We start from the raw sequence: 18,448 nt of genomic DNA on the forward strand, positions 1-18,448 counted from the left end.
ATAACATACACCCCTGGGTATAAATATATATATATATACACCCTTGTGACGTTTTGACATGACAACCGCTTATTGGCATTACATAAAAAATGTAAACGCGTTTTAAATTATTTGTTTTTTTTTTACAAAAAAAAAAATCCAATGAAAATTGAGTCACTAAAAATTTGAACGACTTTAATATTTTTGAATTTAATAAAATTTATGTCATTCTATAAAAGAAGTTTTTTTTGGCATGACAATTTCAATAGGAATTTTCTCTCTGGCAATAAACTTGTCATATTTCTTAAGTCATTAAAAATTGTTTAATCACCCGAATAAATTAGAAAAATTATAATAATTACCGTCCGAATCTAATGATAGAAATTTCTTTATAATATTTAATTAATGGCATCTAAACCGCGCACGTAAAAAAAAATTATTAGAAATAATTACAAATGAATTTATAATACAAGCAATCAATTTGAGATAATGGTATAAATAAATAAATAATAAATTTATAAATAATGTATGGAAAGTAACGATGAAGGTCATTGACCTCTGGCGAATTGGCCAACACAGCCACGAAATAGTGCAGTGCAATAGCAAGTGAAGCATGCATGGCGATTTATTCATGTAGCAAAATGTCCGTATCAACAAACTACTGCCTTACATTACATGAACCAACAAATATAAATGTATAAATATATATGTAGCAGCAACGGATATTGTAAAAACTCTTGTGAGTTTACATTTTGATCCCCTGTCCTATCAAACTCCCATCTATCCTTCAATAGCTCGGAGTTATTTTATTTTTATATTTTTTTTAGTGAGCAGTAAAAACAATTTGGCGAAGGGCTAAGGTGCATACGCAAGTACGCTCGCAAATAAAATGTACGTTTGTTTGGTTGAGAGCAGCAATTAGGCAATGTCTATATAAAAACGGGGTTTTTTATTCGGTTAATTTACTTGCCGACTACAATAGCTTTTATTATAATAATAAGAGCAAGAACACGAGCAAGAACAATGCAATGGTAGAAACAATTATGTATTTTGTAATTGCCAAACATAACTGTATTTATAAAATTAAATAATTTAATTATTCTTCAAATTCTCTTTACTGAGCTACTGGACTTTAGTTTTTTGTGTATAATAATTAGCGGCAGTGGAATAATTAATTATAAAAATTACTATTATTATTTTTACTTTCAAATTTTTAATTTTAATTATTCAGTAAAGAAATTAAAATCAACTTTAATCTCTTTATGCAATTTTAAAATAATTTTTCTTTAGCTACAGGGCATTTATTTAAATTAACGGGTTCTATTTTTAAAATCTCGCGCCAAAATTTAAAACAGATGGCGCTATTCAAATTTATAGAAAATGGCCGTGATGCCGCCAAAAATTTTTTATCGTCACAAATAAATGAATAAGAAAATCAATTAGCTCAAAAAATAATTAAATAAATTAACCAAAATAAAAAAATAAAAAATTTTTTAAAAACTCACCAAATTCAAAATGAATTTCCCCAGCCATTTTCGTTACAACCACAACTATTGTCACTTATTCACTACTTAGTATATTTGTCCACAATAAAACTTAAAAATTAATTAAATAAAAACTCAAATTAAAATTCACAATTCAAATTAAAATCTTGGTCACTGTAAATCACTTCACTAGACAAATTTTTTCACATCTCTCACTAAGAGTGCATTCGAAAATTAGTTTGAGTGCAGCAGACATCAAAATTTTTAAAAAATGCGCATTTAAAAAATTTTTAAATTAATAAGCGAATTTTTTATAAATATTATTTTTTTTAATTATTTACTCTATTTATTTATAATTTTAAATTTGTCTGATATCTGCTACACACACACTCGTCATTCGGAAATGCTCTAGCTCTAGCTCTAGCTATAGCCTAACGTTGGCACATAGATAGAGCTAGAACATTTCCGAATACTTCATAAATATTCACTTACTTCAACACTTATCAGAACAAAACTTCACTTACTTAATTATTTGTAAAGTATTTATAATTATTATTAACTCATGACACATTTAAATCACTTAGAAAACTAATTATTACTTCCCGGCTTCGAAACGCGTCTACCGGCTGCCGCGTCGCTGCGCCATTTTGATTTCATTTTAAATCACGCGCAGGCGCAGTCATTTTTCAACGCGCGGTATTTTAAAAACTGACCGAGGTGGCGCCACAGATTCAAAATGGCGTTTTGTTATTGAAATTTAATTACGTGATTATTGTTTATTGTTGATTTAAAAAATGATAATTTTTTAATAAATGAATAGATAAACAATTAAAGATAATTAGTATAAAAAATAATAATAATGTAAAAAATGGTGAGGAACATAAGATGGTTTTTATTAAATAATTTATTTAAAAATAACCCCAAACTCGGCTTTTCTGGGTACATAAAAAAATATAGATCATCACCGAACATCTATAATTACTACAAATCAGCTGAACAATCATCGAATCGTCTATCAGCACCAGTTCACTACGACGTAGACTACCACGATGTTAAAAGTTTTAAACAATTCGTCGATGAATCGTCAATGGAAAGTGAGGAAGCCATCGCTATACTGAGAAAAGAGTTTCAAATCCCAAACGATATCGCTAGGAAGTCTGTGAAAGATTTTGAAATTTTTCGGACACTGTCCAAAGTAACGATTATCAAAAATCATGATCTCTTGGTTGCTGCTGGTGTCGATAAAGAGCTACTCAAAATTCATCCTTACGTACTTGCCAGCACGACTGAAGATTTGGAGAAAAAAATAGCTAGTTTCGAAACCATGAAGCTGGACATCACTCAAGCACTTTTGCTGTTCAAATTCCAGGCAAGAAGATTAGTGCGGCTGTCAGTTTTAACTGAGTCAGACAAAACAATTATTCCCCAAGAATTTAAAAATCGGATTGAGTACTTGGCAAATCGGTTCGAGGTGATTATTAATAATTTACTAGCTAATTACATTATTTAATTGATTAATTAATTAATGATTATTTTTTACAGTGCAGTATACAGGAATTATGTCAAATTTTATTAATGAATAAATATTTTTTGACCTTGAATATGAAAAGAATATATGACATCACTGAACACCTCCGTGGTAATTATTTATTTACTTAACAAACACTAGTTAGTAATTAAAACATTTTTAAAAATCATTAACGAGTTACCAAATAAATAAAATAAGTTATTTTATGATACTACAGTTAGCCGTCATCATTTAAATGGACTTTACAAAATTATCATAAATAATATTTTTAAAAATACTTTTCTATAAATTTAGAGGCTGGTACCAGGGGAAAAATGATAAGGACAAATTTATTTTTATATGGGCACAAAGTACCACGAGTGTTAGAAAGAATTGAAAAAGCCCGATCTTTTGGAATGAGGCACGTGAAGCCATGGGCAGTGCGCTGTCCAGACAAAGTATTTGCCAGGTAATGCAAACAATATTTATTTATATAAAATTTACTATCAACGACTAGTTTATTGATTTCAGAATGGAGGAAAATGCTAGATGCCGAATCGAGTACTTGAAACCTCACACTAGTATTAAAGAATACATCATGTCATTATTTAATTGCGACGAGGATTTCGTTGAGGGTCTATTCCGCAAGGATCCGTCGCTCTATATGAGGAACATCAAGACCCTGACGGGCGTGTTGTTGTTCATGCGCGAAAAAGGGTACAAATTTGAAAATGTATATTTAGGAACACGAGCACTTCACTGCCGAGAAGAATCCCTGCGTTATAAATATGAAAAATGGGTTAAGCACGACCTAGGGCAGCCTTCTCTGTCCATTATCTCTTCTTCGATTACCGTCTTTGAGATCTACTTCAACAAAAAATTGCAGCAAAAGTCATTTAAATCGAATGATCGTGAACATTCATATCCTTAATTAATATTATTATTATTGAAAAATACATTTTTTTATAGATGTGTAAATATTTTTACATAATTATTTTTAATATTTTGATTGTTTATTTCACTTATATATAAATAAATGTATATATTTATATATATATATATATATATCTAATAGTCTGATAACTAAAATAAATTCAAAGGCCATATTTAATTTCAATTCACTAAATTTATAATTTGGCACTTGTGATGTTTCTTTTTTTTTTTATAAAAGTAATTGAGCTAAAAATTGAATAGATAGCGGTCGCTATGGAATCAACTTTTTTTTATTTTTATTTAAATTTTCTAAAATTTTAACTTCTGTTGAAACTTGACAGCAACAGTAGAGGAAGAATGTTCTAGTGAAAATAGTTATCCATGAATCTAAAAAATGTAAATAAAATATTATTACCAGTACTTTAATATTATCAATAATATAAAAAAAAAAATGTTACCTTGAAATAATCGTAGAGCAAATAAATTGCCGATAGTCATACCGCTAAAAAAATAAAAATTTGATACCGCAGACATTGAAAGCAACGGAGTAGCAATCAGACAGTGGAATCTCCGAGCGTTTTCCGGTGACATATATTTATTTATATAATAACTATAGAACCAAGTATTTCCAATATAACGAGTGATACTTTCAACAGTTATTCCGATGAAATTTAAAAGCGACCAAACAAATACGTATTTAGACAGTCCGTGCCAGAAGTAAATAAACGAGAATGTCAGCAAGGAGGCGAAAAATTTTTTCAGAGGGAAATTAAATTTAGCAATCGGTCCGTAGATGTACCTAGAAATGATGAAAATGTTAGTAATTAATTAAATGAAATAATTAATAATTATAAATTTACTTGACAAGAAAATAGTAGAGTCCGCGGTCAAAATGTTTCCACATTTCGGAGTACAAATGTACTCTCCCTATACATTTAGGCGGTGGCGGTGCGTTGATATCATCAGCACGACTCATTTCACCAGCGAGTCCATAAACAACAATATACTTATTACAAAAGTACTGGCCCATTGAGTAACCGAACCCATAGAATGCCCAGGAATTAAACGACCCGACTTCCCGCGGGTAGCTTTTAAAAGCACTGGTATACACAAAATGCATCGCGAGTTCTGTAAAAAGCAACCAGAATATAAATCTCAGTAAATTAAAACAAGTATTTCCCACTCGGCGCAACGTCCACGTGTCATTGGGTCCATAGATGCCCTTGCGGAAGTCCGAGTACAGGAAAAATGGGCCCGTGCAGAGAGTTGGCAAATACAAGCAGTAAGCCGTAGTCTCAATAAAATTTCTAAAAAATCCCCCCAGGTTTCTGTGCCTGTACCCGGTGATGTTGTCAACAGCACAACTGATGCTGCGGAGTTGGACCCAAAAAATAGTAACTGTTAGTATATATTCCCACTCATTATCCACCTGGAGCCAGTTGTTCCATACCAGGTTCATTAGCGGGTCGTACTGGTACACATAGAGAAGTCCCAGTTCGACGAAATAAATAAGAGGTAGATTACGTATTGATATCAGCAGACAAACGATGCACGGCTGTATCATCATAAAAATAGTTCCAGACGTCCCAATGTACGTCCATAAAAATCCTAGACTCACCAAAATGTACCAGCAACATGACACCTGTTGATTATTAATTAATTACCACATTTTGTTCCCCATCAAGTTAATTAACTCATTAATAAAATTTACTACCGTGCTACTGAGCTTCTTATATTTAATAATATGACTTATCAGCAATTGTACTGCAACCCAAGGCATAATTTTTTTTAACAACGGGATAAATGACCACCATTCTCCATCAGAAATGTCTTGTTTCCTTCCTAGCCAACTCCATCCTATAGCAAAATCTTCGTAGTTACGTATCTTATTAAAATCTACAAAAAAATCAATTCAGTTATCAATTAAATTTATTTGTCAATGATTATAATTAATTAGTCATATATTTAACTCACATGTTCCTGATAGATAGACATGATACAACGAATACAAAACCCCACATGTCCAGGCAGCAAAATAAAATCTCACTTCACTCCTACTAAGTCCCGTCATTATTTAAATTTAAATCAAATTTTTGAATTATCAAGTTCGCGGCAATTGAAAATTTTTTAAAATACCGCCTCGCTTATTTAATTTAAATTATTTATGCTGTCAATTTATCCTGTAGACTTTTAATTACTTTATAATTGACATCAAACAGTTTTTTTAATTGACAAGTTGACTAATAGATTAAGTTAATATTTATTTAACATTATTTTAAATTTAGTTAAATGCACGGTAACCATTACCTGTTTGCACACGTGGAAATGTCTTTATGTGTAGAGAGTACTAAATAAATATACACTGGCACTGGCTTTATATTTATGTGTAGAATACCAATGCGAAATATATTTTACATACAATATAATACCTATATTTGCTGGGTTTAGGTTTGGGTATACTCATAATATACAATAATAAAATTATGTCTGGCACTGGGCTTTAATGGCCGGTCGTTTTATTTTTAAAATTATCTATGTGTCTATTGGTTTGTATTATTGGGAACTTGAATTTTCTGTATTTAATAGGTACTTTGTAAGAGATTAGATTAGAAAAAAGTCATTAAAGTATTTTTATTCCGTTCAAAAATAATTATTACTTATTTTTTTCAATGCATTTATTTTATTGTAACAGTTTTTTTTATAAAAATTTTATTGATTGTTTTTTAAAAACTAAAATATAAATTTTTTTTTTTAATACAAAAATTTATTAAATTATTTAATTTTTTTAAGTACATAAAATTCAACCCTGGGGTAATATGGGCCGTATAAATTTTTTTGTAATTAAAATTATGACAAAAAAAATTTATTTCATTTTCTTCTTCTGATAAATTTTAATTTCTACTGAAACTTGACATTGGCAGTAGAAAAAAAATGCACGGATTATAATCGTCGATAATGGATCTGTAAATAATAATAATCATAATGTAAATAAAATGTATGTCATGTTTGATAGTAAGAATTGAATACTTAGAATTAAATACCATTAAAGACTCGGGAAATACATTGATTGCCGATCTCCATACGAGCTACGAAATAACAGCATGAGGCGGCAGAGATAATTAATAACTGGGTTGTCATTAAGCAATTTAATCTCCTAATCATTTGGGGCGACAGATATTTATTCCGGAAATCAATATAAGTCGGAGACTTTCCAATAGAACGGGCGATACTCTCAATAGTTACTCCTGCGAAGTTTATAAGCGTCCATACCAAGACGAAGTCGCGGAGTCCGTGCCAGATGTAGATGAACCCGAAAGTTAGGAAGGATGCAATCAATTTTACCAGAGGAAATTTGTAACTGATAATTGGGCCGTAAATGTATCTAGATGATTAACATAAATATTTGTAATTAATTTAATAAAATAAATAATAATAATAATAATAATAAATTTACTTGATAAGAAATTGATAGAGTCCACGATCAAAATCTCTCCATAGTTCGGAGTACAAATGAATTTTCGAGAAACATTTTGGCGGTGGCGGCGCGTTGATATCATCAGCTCGAGTTAGTTCACCAGCAAGACCATAGACAACTAAATACTTAATATAAAAGTACTGGCCCATCCAGTACCCGAACCCAACGAAGGCCCAGGAATTGAAATTCTCGACCGCTCGCGCTTGATATTTGAATGCGGTGATGTACAAAAAATGCATCAAGAGCTCCGTGAACAGCAACCAGAATATAAATCTCAGTAAATTAAAACAAGTATTGCCCGCTCGGCGCAACGTCCACTTGTCAGTGGGTCCATTGATGCCTTTGCGGAAGTCCGAGTACAGGAAGAATGGGCCCGTGCAGAGAGTTGGCAAGTACAAGCAGTAAGCCGTAGTCTCAATAAAGTTTCTAAAAAATCCCCCCAGGTTTCTGTGCCTGTATCCGGTGATGTTGTCAACACAACAACTGATGCTGCGGAGTTGGACCCAAAAAATAGTAACTGTTAGTAAATGATTCCACTCATTATTCAGCTGGAGCCAGTCGTCCCGTACCAGGTTCATCAGCGGGTCGTGCTGATACACAAAGACAAGTCCCAGTTCGACGAAGTACATAAGAGGTAGATTACGTATTGATATCAGCAGACAAACGATGCACGGCTGTATCATCATGAAAATAATTCCAGACGTCCCGATGTACGTCCATAAAAATCCTAGAGTCACCGCAATGTACCAGCAACATGATACCTGTTGATTATTAATTAATTACCACATTTTGTTCCCCATCAAGTTAATTAACTCATTAATAAAATTCACTACCGTGCTACTGAGCTTCTTATATTTAATAATATGACTGATCAGCAATTGTACTGCGACCCACGGTGCTACTGTCCCAAGAAATGGAATTAACGCCGACCACTCATGGTCCGAAATGTCTTTTTTTCTTCCTACCCAACTCCATCCTCTTGTAAAATCGTTGTTGACATCGCGGAAATTATCAAAATCTACAATTTCAAGTATCAGTAACTCCAAGTATTACTAATCAATTAACTGAATTTGTCACAATAAATCACTTACAGGTTCCAGCTAAATAAAATTGATAAGTGCAGTAAAAAAGTCCACTTACGCAAGATATAAAATAAAATCCTAGTTCTATTTTAGGTAAACTCTGGTCACTGGCCCCCATTGTTCACTGATATTAATATTAAATAAAATACAGGTACTAGCTGATAGACTTAAGCGGTTGCGTGTCTCATGGGTGACACAGTTCGACTAGTTATTTTAAAATTTGTGAGTTAATTATTCTGGTATGTTGATAACATTGTTATTTAGTTATCATGTGGATTGTTGCTTGTGCCGAGTACTGAGTAAACAGCGCGTAAGCGGATTAAAGTTAATTAGCATATTTAAGAATAAATGGATAATTTATGTTCATATTTATATTTATTAATCTGAATAATAAAAAAAATACTATGATTCAACAATGATTATCGATGTATGTTCGTTGTGTTAATTATAAAATAAAAATTGTTATTAATCTAAAAATATTTTAGAAAATACTTGATAAAAATAAATCTATGTAATATATGTATAAATATATAGATGATTAAATGTTTTTATTCTTGTAGTAGATTTATAGGCCCATTAGAATAGTACTGGTGGAGACTGGGGTCTGAGTGGGAGCGCTGGCTTGTCTGACACTCATTTCCCAGGTGTCGAGAAGCTGTGAGACGGAGAAACGTCGTGGTAATTTTGTTGTTCTAGCAGTAAGGGCTTTTTGGACGGCGCTAAGGAACGCGGTCGTGTACTCGTGAGGGGCCATCACACATCGAGGAGGCGTCAGCGGGTAATCTGAGGGCACCGACACTGAAACGGGAGGAACGCAAGGAAGATGTCGGTCGTCGAGCCAGCAGATCAACTGGATACACTTGGAGCCGTTCTGCTGAGCTGGGTCCAGACTCACCTAGAAAACAATACCACGGATTAGATCATGCGCGACTTGAGAGAAGAGATGGTTGGAGGTTGAAGGTTACCTTGAATCTTTGGTCCAAGCGGGCTATCTCTCCTTGAAGGACATCTGGGATCTCGCTGACGGACTCTTCGACCTTTTGTTTCTTCAAAGGCGGAGGTAAATTTCTGAAATGATTGAGCCGCGTTAGGAAACTAGTGTCTTTTTAAGAGAGCACGTGACTTACTTTATTTCTGGGCCGAAGAGAGCTTCTAAACAGGGCCCAAAAGTTCTCTGGAGCGTGTGATTGGCCATCGGGCTCTGGAGGTTCGCTCTCACGGCTTCGAGAAGCGGCGTAAAAATGTGGTGCTCCTTCATGGGTGTCACCACTGGCCCAACACTGGCTTCTCGCTTCCAATCCGTTTTCTCCAGCGCAATCTCGCACTTCATTATCGTCTCCAATGGTACTCTTTTGGAAGGATTCGATAAGATCTCCAGCAAATTTTTCATCTTACTCATTTTATCAATGTCTACAATGAACATCACATCCATAAATAAATACCAATCTACTGAATCTACCCTCCATAACTGAAAAATAAAATAAATAAATATCACTTACTTCCTTCACTTTCCATTCTGGTGATCATTCGTCTCAATGGCTCAATATATCTACTGAGCTGTCTTATTTTATCTCTGTAAGCTTGCTCATCCTGTGGACTAGAAGCGGCTCCAGCGCCTAACGGAGTATTCAAAGACCCACTTGGAGAAGGTACCATACCTATACAATAAAAACAGTCATATTAAATTTTCCATACCATAATTAATTTAAAAGTTTTAATTACCAACAGAACGTGGACCAGCCATCATTGTATGTTGAGGACTGGAAGGCACGAGAGCTGGAGAAGGAATCATCTGATTACTCGCCGGCGCTGCTAAACCAACCGGACTTGGTACCGAAGGCGACGGACTTTGTCTCAAAAACTGATTGGGCGTAACATTTCTCGGTCCAGGAAACCCCGCGTTGATCATCTCCACAGGTTTTCTCTGCATGTGACCCATTTGCTGTACCTGGCTCATCTGCTGCGCCTGTTGCATCTGTTGTGGGTTCATCTGCGTCCCAACTTGCCCTGCAGTCATCTGATTAATATTTTGTGGGCCTCCTTGCATACTACCAGCAACCGGAGCTCCTCCCATCTGATTAACCATCTGCGTCTGTCTCTGTCCTTGCATTTGCTGCTGAACATTCTGCTGCATCTGATTTGTTTGCATTTGTTGTCCCATTGGACCCTGGCCCATATTCATCTGCATGTTATCCTGGCGCATATGATTTATCTGCTGCTGTTGCTGCATATTTACTTGTCCTTGATTAACTTGACCCATTTGCTGAACTTGACCCTGACTCATTTGATTTATCTGCTGATTAATATTTCCCGCTGACATTTGACCCATTTGATTAATCATCTGCGCATTCTGCATGCCTTGCATCTGTCCCATGTGTCCCATCGTGCCAGCACCCTGGCCACCCATCATCCCCATTCCCGGCATCTTGTTCTGCATATTCTGCATGTTCATTCCCACCGCCGGGCCTCCCGGTCGTTGATTCAAGCTCTGGAGTACTGTCACAAATTTATTTATTATCCCCAACACAAAAAATATTTAAAAAAAAAAAAAAATACTCACGATTACTGGCAGCGTTAGCCGACTGCTGTGGAACCATTCCCTGTGGATTAGGTCCACCACCAGCCATACCCATCACTTGGTTGTTGCCAGTTCCTTGTCTCGCCAGAGTCTGTAATGCTCCCATCGGATCTTGAACTCCTTGACCCGCTGCCCCTCCAGCTCTAGCTGCTGCATTTTTTTTATCTAAAAAAAATTGCTGATAATAAATTTTCTAGCGCGCAGTTATCTCATAAAATTCTAACATGCAAATGTACAATTTTCTTAATAATTTTCATTGCTAAAATTGTATGACAGCTCAATAATATTCAAAATTCCACTCACTTAATTCTGACACGTGCAAAATAACCTTTCCAACAAAACTGTGATACTCGTCCTGGAAAAAAAAGTTAAGTAAAAATAATTAAATATCAATTTAAATAGCAATTTAAATTATGGAGCACGTGTTTTATTTACTTTAGTTCTGGCTTTTTGGAAGACATAGTTTTCCATCTCGGCGCTATTTTTCATGGGTGGTATCCCCGTGTTCTGCAAGGCCAAGTCTCTGCAAAAAAATTGATTTATAAATAAATTAATTAATATAAGTATCAGTAATGATAATAATGATGATGATAATTTACATTTTGGCGATGACATTCTGGCGATACTGCTGGGTCCGCCAGTTCCCGTCGTCTGCAGCCATGATTTTAAAACTTATAACTTAGAAAACAAATTTTTAAAAATATATTTATTGTTTAACACTAGTACCAGCACTATTTACATTATTGTATGTTTATGTTCATGTACATACATATTAAATCATATTTAATTGCACGAAATAACGTCAAGCTTGGTGACGTAGTCAGAGACAATGGAAAACATCAAACAGGAACACAAAGTCAAGGTTTTACTTATAACCTCGAAACGAATGGCAGTGCTGCCAGATCGTGGGATATTTTTACCCCTTCCCGTGGTGAAATAGCATGGAGTGTAATGTCAGGAGAGGGTAAAAATATCCCACACAATCTGGCCGCATTCAGTGAATGCTAATAATCAATCAATTTTTTTTTCTTGGGTCTCGTCCGTCCGCTGCTGGATTGAAAAGAGAGAAAAAATAAATTGGCGCGAATTTGAAAAAAATTCAAATGTTTCAAATTGCGGGTGAGGATTAACTTAAAAAATGGCAATTTTTTTTGTAAATAATTTAATTTTCATTTTATTATCATTCAGTAATTAGCAATGTACAAATTATTTTACATAAAACAAATAAATATTCATTACGATTAATAATTTTTGGATTATTTAAACAATAAATTACTTAAATAGTTTATAAATTCATTATCAATTTATATAATTTGCTAATTGAGCTTTTTTGGATGAGATATTAACAAAAATACGGAAAATAAATTTTTTACAATTAATTATTTGAATATAAATAAAACTTTGAGTGAAAATGAGATTCGAGGATGAAGTAAAATTGATCTATTATATGTTAAGTATATAAATAATTATCTAAATTGTAATTAAAGTGGTGACAATGATGGTGATACTGAGTAAAATGAGATTATAAACCGATTATTTCAGTGTTTGTAGCGATGGGAGTTTGAGTGGGAGCGCTGGCTTGTCGGACACTCATTTCCCAGGTGTCGAGAAGCTGCGAAACGGAGAAACGTCGTGGTAATTTTGTTATTCTGGCAGTGAGAGCTTTCTGGACAGCGCTAAGGAACGCGGTCGTGTACTCGTGAGGAGCCATCACACATCGAGGAGGCGTCAGCGGGTAATCTGAGGGCACCGACACTGAAACGGGAGGAACGCAAGGAAGATGTCGGTCGTCGAGCCAGCAGATCAACTGGATACACTTGGAGCCGTTCTGCTGAGCTGGGTCCAGACTCACCTAGAAAACAATACCACGGATTAGATCATGCGCGACTTGAGAGAAGAGATGGTTGGAGGTTGAAGGTTACCTTGAATCTTTGGTCCAAGCGGGCTATCTCTCCTTGAAGGACATCTGGGATCTCGCTGACGGACTCTTCGACCTTTTGTTTCTTCAAAGGCGGAGGTAAATTTCTGAAATGATTGAGCCGCGTTAGGAAACTAGTGTCTTTTTAAGAGAGCACGTGACTTACTTTATTTCTGGGCCGAAGAGAGCTTCTAAACAGGGCCCAAAAGTTCTCTGGAGCGTGTGATTGGCCATCGGGCTCTGGAGGTTCGCTCTCACGGCTTCGAGAAGCGGCGTAAAAATGTGGTGCTCTTTCATAGAGGTTACCACTGGGCCGACACTTCCTTCTCCGCGCTTGAAATCCATCTTTTCTAGCACGACCTCACACTTAATTATCGTCTCCAAAGGAACTGTTTTGGCAGGATTTGACAAGATCTCTAGTAACTTTTTCATCTTACTCATTTTATCAATATCTACAATAAACACAAGCGTAAATAAACACCAACCTCGAATCAAATCTAGATCTTGGACAAAAGAAGATACTTACTTCCTTCACTTCCCATTTTGGTAATCACTCTCCTCAACGGATCAATATATTTACTAAGCTGCCTTATTTTTTCTCTGTACGCTTGATTCTCTTGCGGACTCGAGGTAGCCCCCATACTCGCCGGGGTATTCAATGAACTGCTCGGCGAAGGTGCCATGCCTACCCAAAAAATATCAAGTTAGCATCCAAATGAATTCAGTATTTATCTTAACAACTTACCGATAGATCGCTGACCGGCCATCATAGGATGTTGGGGACTAGGCGAGGGAACAAGAGCCGGTGAAGGAACCATCTGATTGCTCAAAGGCGCTCCCAGACTCGCGGGACTTGGAGCCGATGGTGAGGGACTTTGTCTCAAAAACTGATTGGGTGTCACATTTCTCGGCCCAGGAAATCCAGCATTCATCATCTCTACAGGTTTTCTCTGAATGTGTCCCATTTGCTGAGCCATTTGCCCAGGACCTATTTGTCCAGGTCCCATTTGGTTTATTGTCTGCGGTCCAGGTTGCATTCCAGTGTTCATCGGCACGCCAATTTGATTTCCCATTTGTGCCTGCATCTGTCCCGGCATTTGATTCTAAAAATAAATAACAAATACTCAAATCATATTCACTTACAACCAATAATTTATATGACTATCATCAACTAAATAATTACAGTAATGTTTTGCTGCATTTGTCCAACAACCATTTGTCCTGGACCCATCTGATTAACCATCTGAGCCTGACCCATTTGATTCATTTGCTGATTGATATTTCCCGCCGACATCTGACTCATTTGATTAATCATCTGCGCATTCTGCATGCCTTGCATCTGTCCCATGTGTCCCATCGTGCCAGCACCCTGGCCACCCATCATCCCCATTCCCGGCATCTTGTTCTGCATATTCTGCATGTTCATTCCCACCGCCGGGCCTCCCGGTCGTTGATTCAAGCTCTGGAGTACTGTCACAAATTTAATTATTATTCCCGACACAAAAAATATTTAAAAAAAAAAAAAAATACTCACGATTACTGGCAGCGTTAGCCGACTGCTGTGGAACCATTCCCTGTGGATTAGGTCCACCACCAGCCATACCCATCACTTGGTTGTTGCCAGTTCCTTGTCTCGCCAGAGTCTGTAGTGCTCCAATCGGATCTTGCATTCCCTGTGCTCCAGGTGCAACACCTCCAGCTGCGGCTACTCCTGCTGCATTCTTCCTCGTGTCTAAACAAATAAATAAATACAAATTTAAATATACGCGCAATTTATCACCCAAAAAAAAATAAATCAACACTTACTCATTTCTCTGACATGTAAAATTAGTCTAGCAACAAACCCCAGGTACTCTTCCTAAAAATAATTGAATACTAATTATTTATCTCTTGTTAATCATAAATAAATAAATAATTGATAAATTAACTAACCTTTGTTTTAGCTTTTTGAAAAACATGATTTTCCATCTCAATGCTATTTTTCGCGGTCGGCATACCACATTTCTGTATTGCTTCATCGCTAAAAAAAAATAAGACAATAATAATTAGCTGATTATCATAATGACAAATGTACAAACAATAACTAAAAAATAACATACATTTTAGTGATAACACTCTGTCGGAAAGTCTGGGTTCGCCACGAAGTTTCTTCAGTTGTCATTTTCAAATTATTATTTACTTATATACCTTCAAATTTTACTTCATAAATTAATTATCACTTATCAATCAACTGATTAATTACAACTACTTATCTATTGTCGTATATTTTATTTTATATTATTTATTAGTTTGTTTATACGAATTCTTCATGTACTTATTTATGTCAGTCTATATTTTACTCCACACAAATACACGCCTAGTCATATACATATACATTTATATATTAAGTATTTCTATACACGTAATGTACAATTGCAACATTAATTTTCTAACCTTATTACTTTCATTTTCAATTTTCTTTTATACACTTGCTTATGCGCGCACACACAAACACATAATATAGATATATATACATATATATTTTCTTAGTTTTTAAATTTTTCAAATTTATGACACTCAAGTTAACCGACGTCTAGTAATTTTTTTATTTGTTTTTAAACAATAAATTGTAAAAAAAATATTATAATTATTTTTTTTTTCAATGTGAATTATTCCTATACTCTTAAATTCATATAAATATATGTACTTATAATTGTAAAAATGAATATAAGACAATAAGTGATTTTTTTATCAAATTTATTAATCAAAAATATTTTTTATCCAACATTATCATTGTACTTGAACATTTTTAAAAATAAAACTAAATTTTACATCAATAAAAAAAAATACTTGGTTACACTATAAATTAATTAATAATAGCTTGCAAATTAATACACATATATATCAATAAAATAAATTTAAATTGCATTAAGCTGAGTGGACCATAATTTATATATTAAATGAGAACTAAAACAAAAATCAAACGGCCTTTTGATTAATTATCTATAACTATATATATATATATATATATATATATATATATTTATTTATAATTATCAATTAATTATAATTATAAATAAACATTAAAGTATCCCTGAGCACATTTGGTCGTTTACTTATTCAGCCTTTTATTCTTTAATATATAATTTATATCTATCGCTATAATATTGAGCTATTAGTTTATAATAGTAGAGATAAATCTTTACCACGGCGACTTTGTTCTGAATTTTGAACAAAATCGTTCTCAATAGACACCTTTGAGTATTTTAATAATTTTCTCTTTCTCATAATCAGCATTTTTTTTCTCAGTGTCGTCAACCCGAGGACGACTGGCCTGGGCTTCTTTATATCCTTGCCAATGCGTCGCACGGAATCAATTTCACTAGGATCTAAATTAACTTTAACTTCCTTATTAATAATATTTACAATTGTTTTTTCTAATTGCCGACTATTTCTCTCATTTTCCGCTACTCCGTAGATTACGAGATACCGCAACTTTAGTTCTTTTTCAATGCGATCCAGCCTCTTTGTTTGTTTGTCTAATTTTCTCCTCACTGTGTCCAAACTGTTTTTGTATTCATCGAATTTAATGTTAACGTTACCATTTATGTTATGTATTATTATTTGCCCTAGATCATCAGTGTACAATTTCATGGTATTTTCTATCGAGTCGAGCTTCTGAGCCATAAACTCCATGATTCCACGTTCTTCGCCGATTGCGTTGATGGGATTTTGTTGGTGGACTTCTTGAGAAGGCTCGTCCCCGGGATCTATCAATTCAATCTCCTCAATTTCTATTTGTGTGCTGAGATCTTCAATGTTTTCTTGATCAGGTTTTCTGTTCTTGTCATTCTGATCAGATTTTGAAGGCGAAGGTTCTGTTGTTGTCCTGGTATTTATAATTGCCGGACTTTTTTGAGAATAAAATTGAAAATCATCATCGTCGGAAGAGTCCGTTGATAATTTTGATACTGAATTTGTATTCTTATAGTTGGTACCGTTTGTAACAGTAGGCTGATCACTATTTTTAGGTACTGCAATAAATTTATTCATTGTAATTTAAATTAGAAATTTAAAAATTTATATAATTGAAATAACTTACTATTATTTTCTTGGATTTCAAGAGTCTCAGTAGCTGAATTATGACTCGAGGATGGTATTGCTGGCACATTGTCAATAAAATTCTGAATATCGTAAAAATCATGGACGTAAATCATATTTTTAATAAAATCTACGGTCCCATTAAGGGACAACGATCCACAGGGTTCAGTGATTTCATCGAAGTCTAAAAAAAAACATTTGAATATTAGATAACAGCGAAAGCAGACGAATTTTTAAATTAACTAATTAATTTAACATTGTTTTCTGCTGTCTTCAGTATCACGGTACCGGAAAAACTCAACTTACTTTTTTTCTCAATGCATGTGATCAACAAGTCAATGAACTTTGAATATTCATCCTGTAAATAATAAATGTCTTTAATAATCATCAGTACAGTAATTTAGATATGCAATTAATTTATTTATTAATATAAAAAAAATTAATAAATAATAACTTTGGACGTCGACTGGGAGAAAATTAAATCCTCTGTCTTGGTGCTGGTGCTGAGCAATGCAACTCCACAGCTTTTCTGCATCACTTCGTCACTGTTGGATAAAATAATAATTATTATCGTCGTAATCAATTAATTATCGATAGAAAAAGAATTTTAAGTCAAAATAATAATCAACAATTAAAAGTGATAAAATATTGAGATAATTAATAAAAAAATGTAAAAGGAAATAATCAACAATTAAAAGTGATAAAATATTGAGATAATTAATAAAAAAATGTAAAAGGAAATTCACATTTTTATTATCATTCCTTCTCTAAATAGAGGAGTGACCCAGTAACCGTCATCTTTGCTTGCCATTTTCGATAGAACGTTTACTTGATTTGTTAATTTAATAATTTTTGTTTTTGATGATTGCTTATTAATTAATTGTTATTGAGCCGCGCACTTAACATTAATTGAACACGAAACATAACCAACAATATTATTAAAAAATAATATACTATATATTTGTATATCATGTGTGTTTTGAAAGTGGCGCCAAGGGCCGAATAAAATAGAAATTTATCTAAAAGAATTTCTCTCGTTTTAAAAAAAATTTAATTCAAAAATACTGTGATTACTGGGTGAATATTAATTGTTTGAATGATAAAAATTTTTTAAAATTCAATGTCACGTGTCACGTTCTCCGGTTGGCTTTAATTGAAATACTTGAGATTTAAAAAAGTTAATTTAGAATTGAAAATGAATTCATCTGTGATTTAAAATCTTTTCAAAAAATGTCAATAATTCAATTTCTATAAATACTTAGGGCGCAAATAAATTTTAATAGAATTATTAAATTTCAATTTTGAAATTTCGCGCCGTTGGCGTTACTGCGCGTCGCTGTACTAAACGTTTAAATTTTTGCTAAAGTGGGGGGGGGGGGGGGGGCGGGAGAATCGCAAAGTCGATTGCTATG

General features: G+C 33.9%; 6 protein-coding genes across 9 annotated transcripts; 1 reads left to right on the forward strand and 5 right to left on the reverse strand.

Moving 5' to 3' along the window:
- Positions 1-1,951: 1,951 nt before the first annotated feature.
- On the forward strand, positions 1,952-4,082 carry LOC103575495 (transcription termination factor, mitochondrial). Of its 2 annotated transcripts, XM_053740842.1 has the most exons (5): positions 1,953-2,334; positions 2,421-2,934; positions 3,006-3,102; positions 3,286-3,439; positions 3,502-4,082. In XM_053740842.1, exons 2-5 carry the CDS (start codon positions 2,551-2,553, stop codon positions 3,899-3,901), a joined length of 1,035 nt encoding a protein of 344 aa, XP_053596817.1. In that variant the 5' UTR covers positions 1,953-2,334; positions 2,421-2,550; the 3' UTR covers positions 3,902-4,082. The 2 variants fall into 2 exon arrangements, with proteins under 2 accessions (XP_008553529.1, XP_053596817.1); XM_008555307.3 differs by having other exon boundaries at positions 1,952-2,934.
- Positions 3,770-6,455, reverse strand: LOC103575441 (protein-cysteine N-palmitoyltransferase Rasp). 2 transcript variants are annotated; one of them, XM_053740840.1, is made up of 6 exons: positions 6,211-6,455; positions 5,878-6,083; positions 5,618-5,799; positions 4,764-5,545; positions 4,362-4,702; positions 3,770-4,290 (listed from the first exon to the last, which is right to left on the reverse strand). In XM_053740840.1, exons 2-6 carry the CDS (start codon positions 5,972-5,974, stop codon positions 4,175-4,177), a joined length of 1,518 nt encoding a protein of 505 aa, XP_053596815.1. In that variant the 5' UTR covers positions 5,975-6,083; positions 6,211-6,455; the 3' UTR covers positions 3,770-4,174. The 2 variants fall into 2 exon arrangements, with proteins under 2 accessions (XP_053596815.1, XP_014297998.1); XM_014442512.2 differs by having other exon boundaries at positions 5,878-6,090.
- Positions 6,456-6,678: 223 nt separating this feature from the next.
- On the reverse strand, positions 6,679-8,764 carry LOC103575440 (protein-cysteine N-palmitoyltransferase Rasp). Its single transcript, XM_008555230.3, has 5 exons — positions 8,470-8,764; positions 8,212-8,396; positions 7,358-8,139; positions 6,945-7,285; positions 6,679-6,864 (listed from the first exon to the last, which is right to left on the reverse strand). The coding sequence occupies exons 1-5, from the start codon at positions 8,576-8,578 to the stop codon at positions 6,767-6,769; spliced, it is 1,515 nt and encodes a 504-aa protein (XP_008553452.1). The 5' UTR covers positions 8,579-8,764; the 3' UTR covers positions 6,679-6,766.
- A 67-nt stretch (positions 8,765-8,831) lies between these two features.
- LOC103575442 (mediator of RNA polymerase II transcription subunit 15) lies at positions 8,832-12,100 on the reverse strand. 2 transcript variants are annotated; one of them, XM_053740839.1, is made up of 10 exons: positions 11,808-12,100; positions 11,638-11,716; positions 11,474-11,561; positions 11,342-11,393; positions 11,021-11,203; positions 10,183-10,956; positions 9,960-10,118; positions 9,588-9,870; positions 9,426-9,528; positions 8,832-9,355 (listed from the first exon to the last, which is right to left on the reverse strand). In XM_053740839.1, the coding sequence occupies exons 2-10, from the start codon at positions 11,697-11,699 to the stop codon at positions 9,026-9,028; spliced, it is 2,034 nt and encodes a 677-aa protein (XP_053596814.1). In that variant the 5' UTR covers positions 11,700-11,716; positions 11,808-12,100; the 3' UTR covers positions 8,832-9,025. The 2 variants fall into 2 exon arrangements, with proteins under 2 accessions (XP_053596814.1, XP_053596813.1); XM_053740838.1 differs by having other exon boundaries at positions 11,638-12,100.
- Positions 12,101-12,281: 181 nt separating this feature from the next.
- LOC103575443 (mediator of RNA polymerase II transcription subunit 15) lies at positions 12,282-15,427 on the reverse strand. The gene is made up of 10 exons (XM_014442511.2): positions 15,056-15,427; positions 14,889-14,976; positions 14,763-14,814; positions 14,491-14,688; positions 14,140-14,426; positions 13,702-14,059; positions 13,483-13,641; positions 13,123-13,408; positions 12,961-13,063; positions 12,282-12,890 (listed from the first exon to the last, which is right to left on the reverse strand). Exons 1-10 carry the CDS (start codon positions 15,115-15,117, stop codon positions 12,561-12,563), a joined length of 1,923 nt encoding a protein of 640 aa, XP_014297997.2. The 5' UTR covers positions 15,118-15,427; the 3' UTR covers positions 12,282-12,560.
- Positions 15,428-15,799: 372 nt separating this feature from the next.
- Positions 15,800-18,166, reverse strand: LOC103575444 (uncharacterized). Its single transcript, XM_008555235.3, has 5 exons — positions 17,783-18,166; positions 17,491-17,581; positions 17,343-17,394; positions 17,038-17,220; positions 15,800-16,969 (listed from the first exon to the last, which is right to left on the reverse strand). The coding sequence occupies exons 1-5, from the start codon at positions 17,845-17,847 to the stop codon at positions 16,116-16,118; spliced, it is 1,245 nt and encodes a 414-aa protein (XP_008553457.1). The 5' UTR covers positions 17,848-18,166; the 3' UTR covers positions 15,800-16,115.
- Positions 18,167-18,448: the final 282 nt, after the last annotated feature.

This window comes from Microplitis demolitor, chromosome 7 (assembly GCF_026212275.2).
Source record: "Microplitis demolitor isolate Queensland-Clemson2020A chromosome 7, iyMicDemo2.1a, whole genome shotgun sequence".
Taxonomy (NCBI): domain Eukaryota; kingdom Metazoa; phylum Arthropoda; class Insecta; order Hymenoptera; family Braconidae; genus Microplitis; species Microplitis demolitor.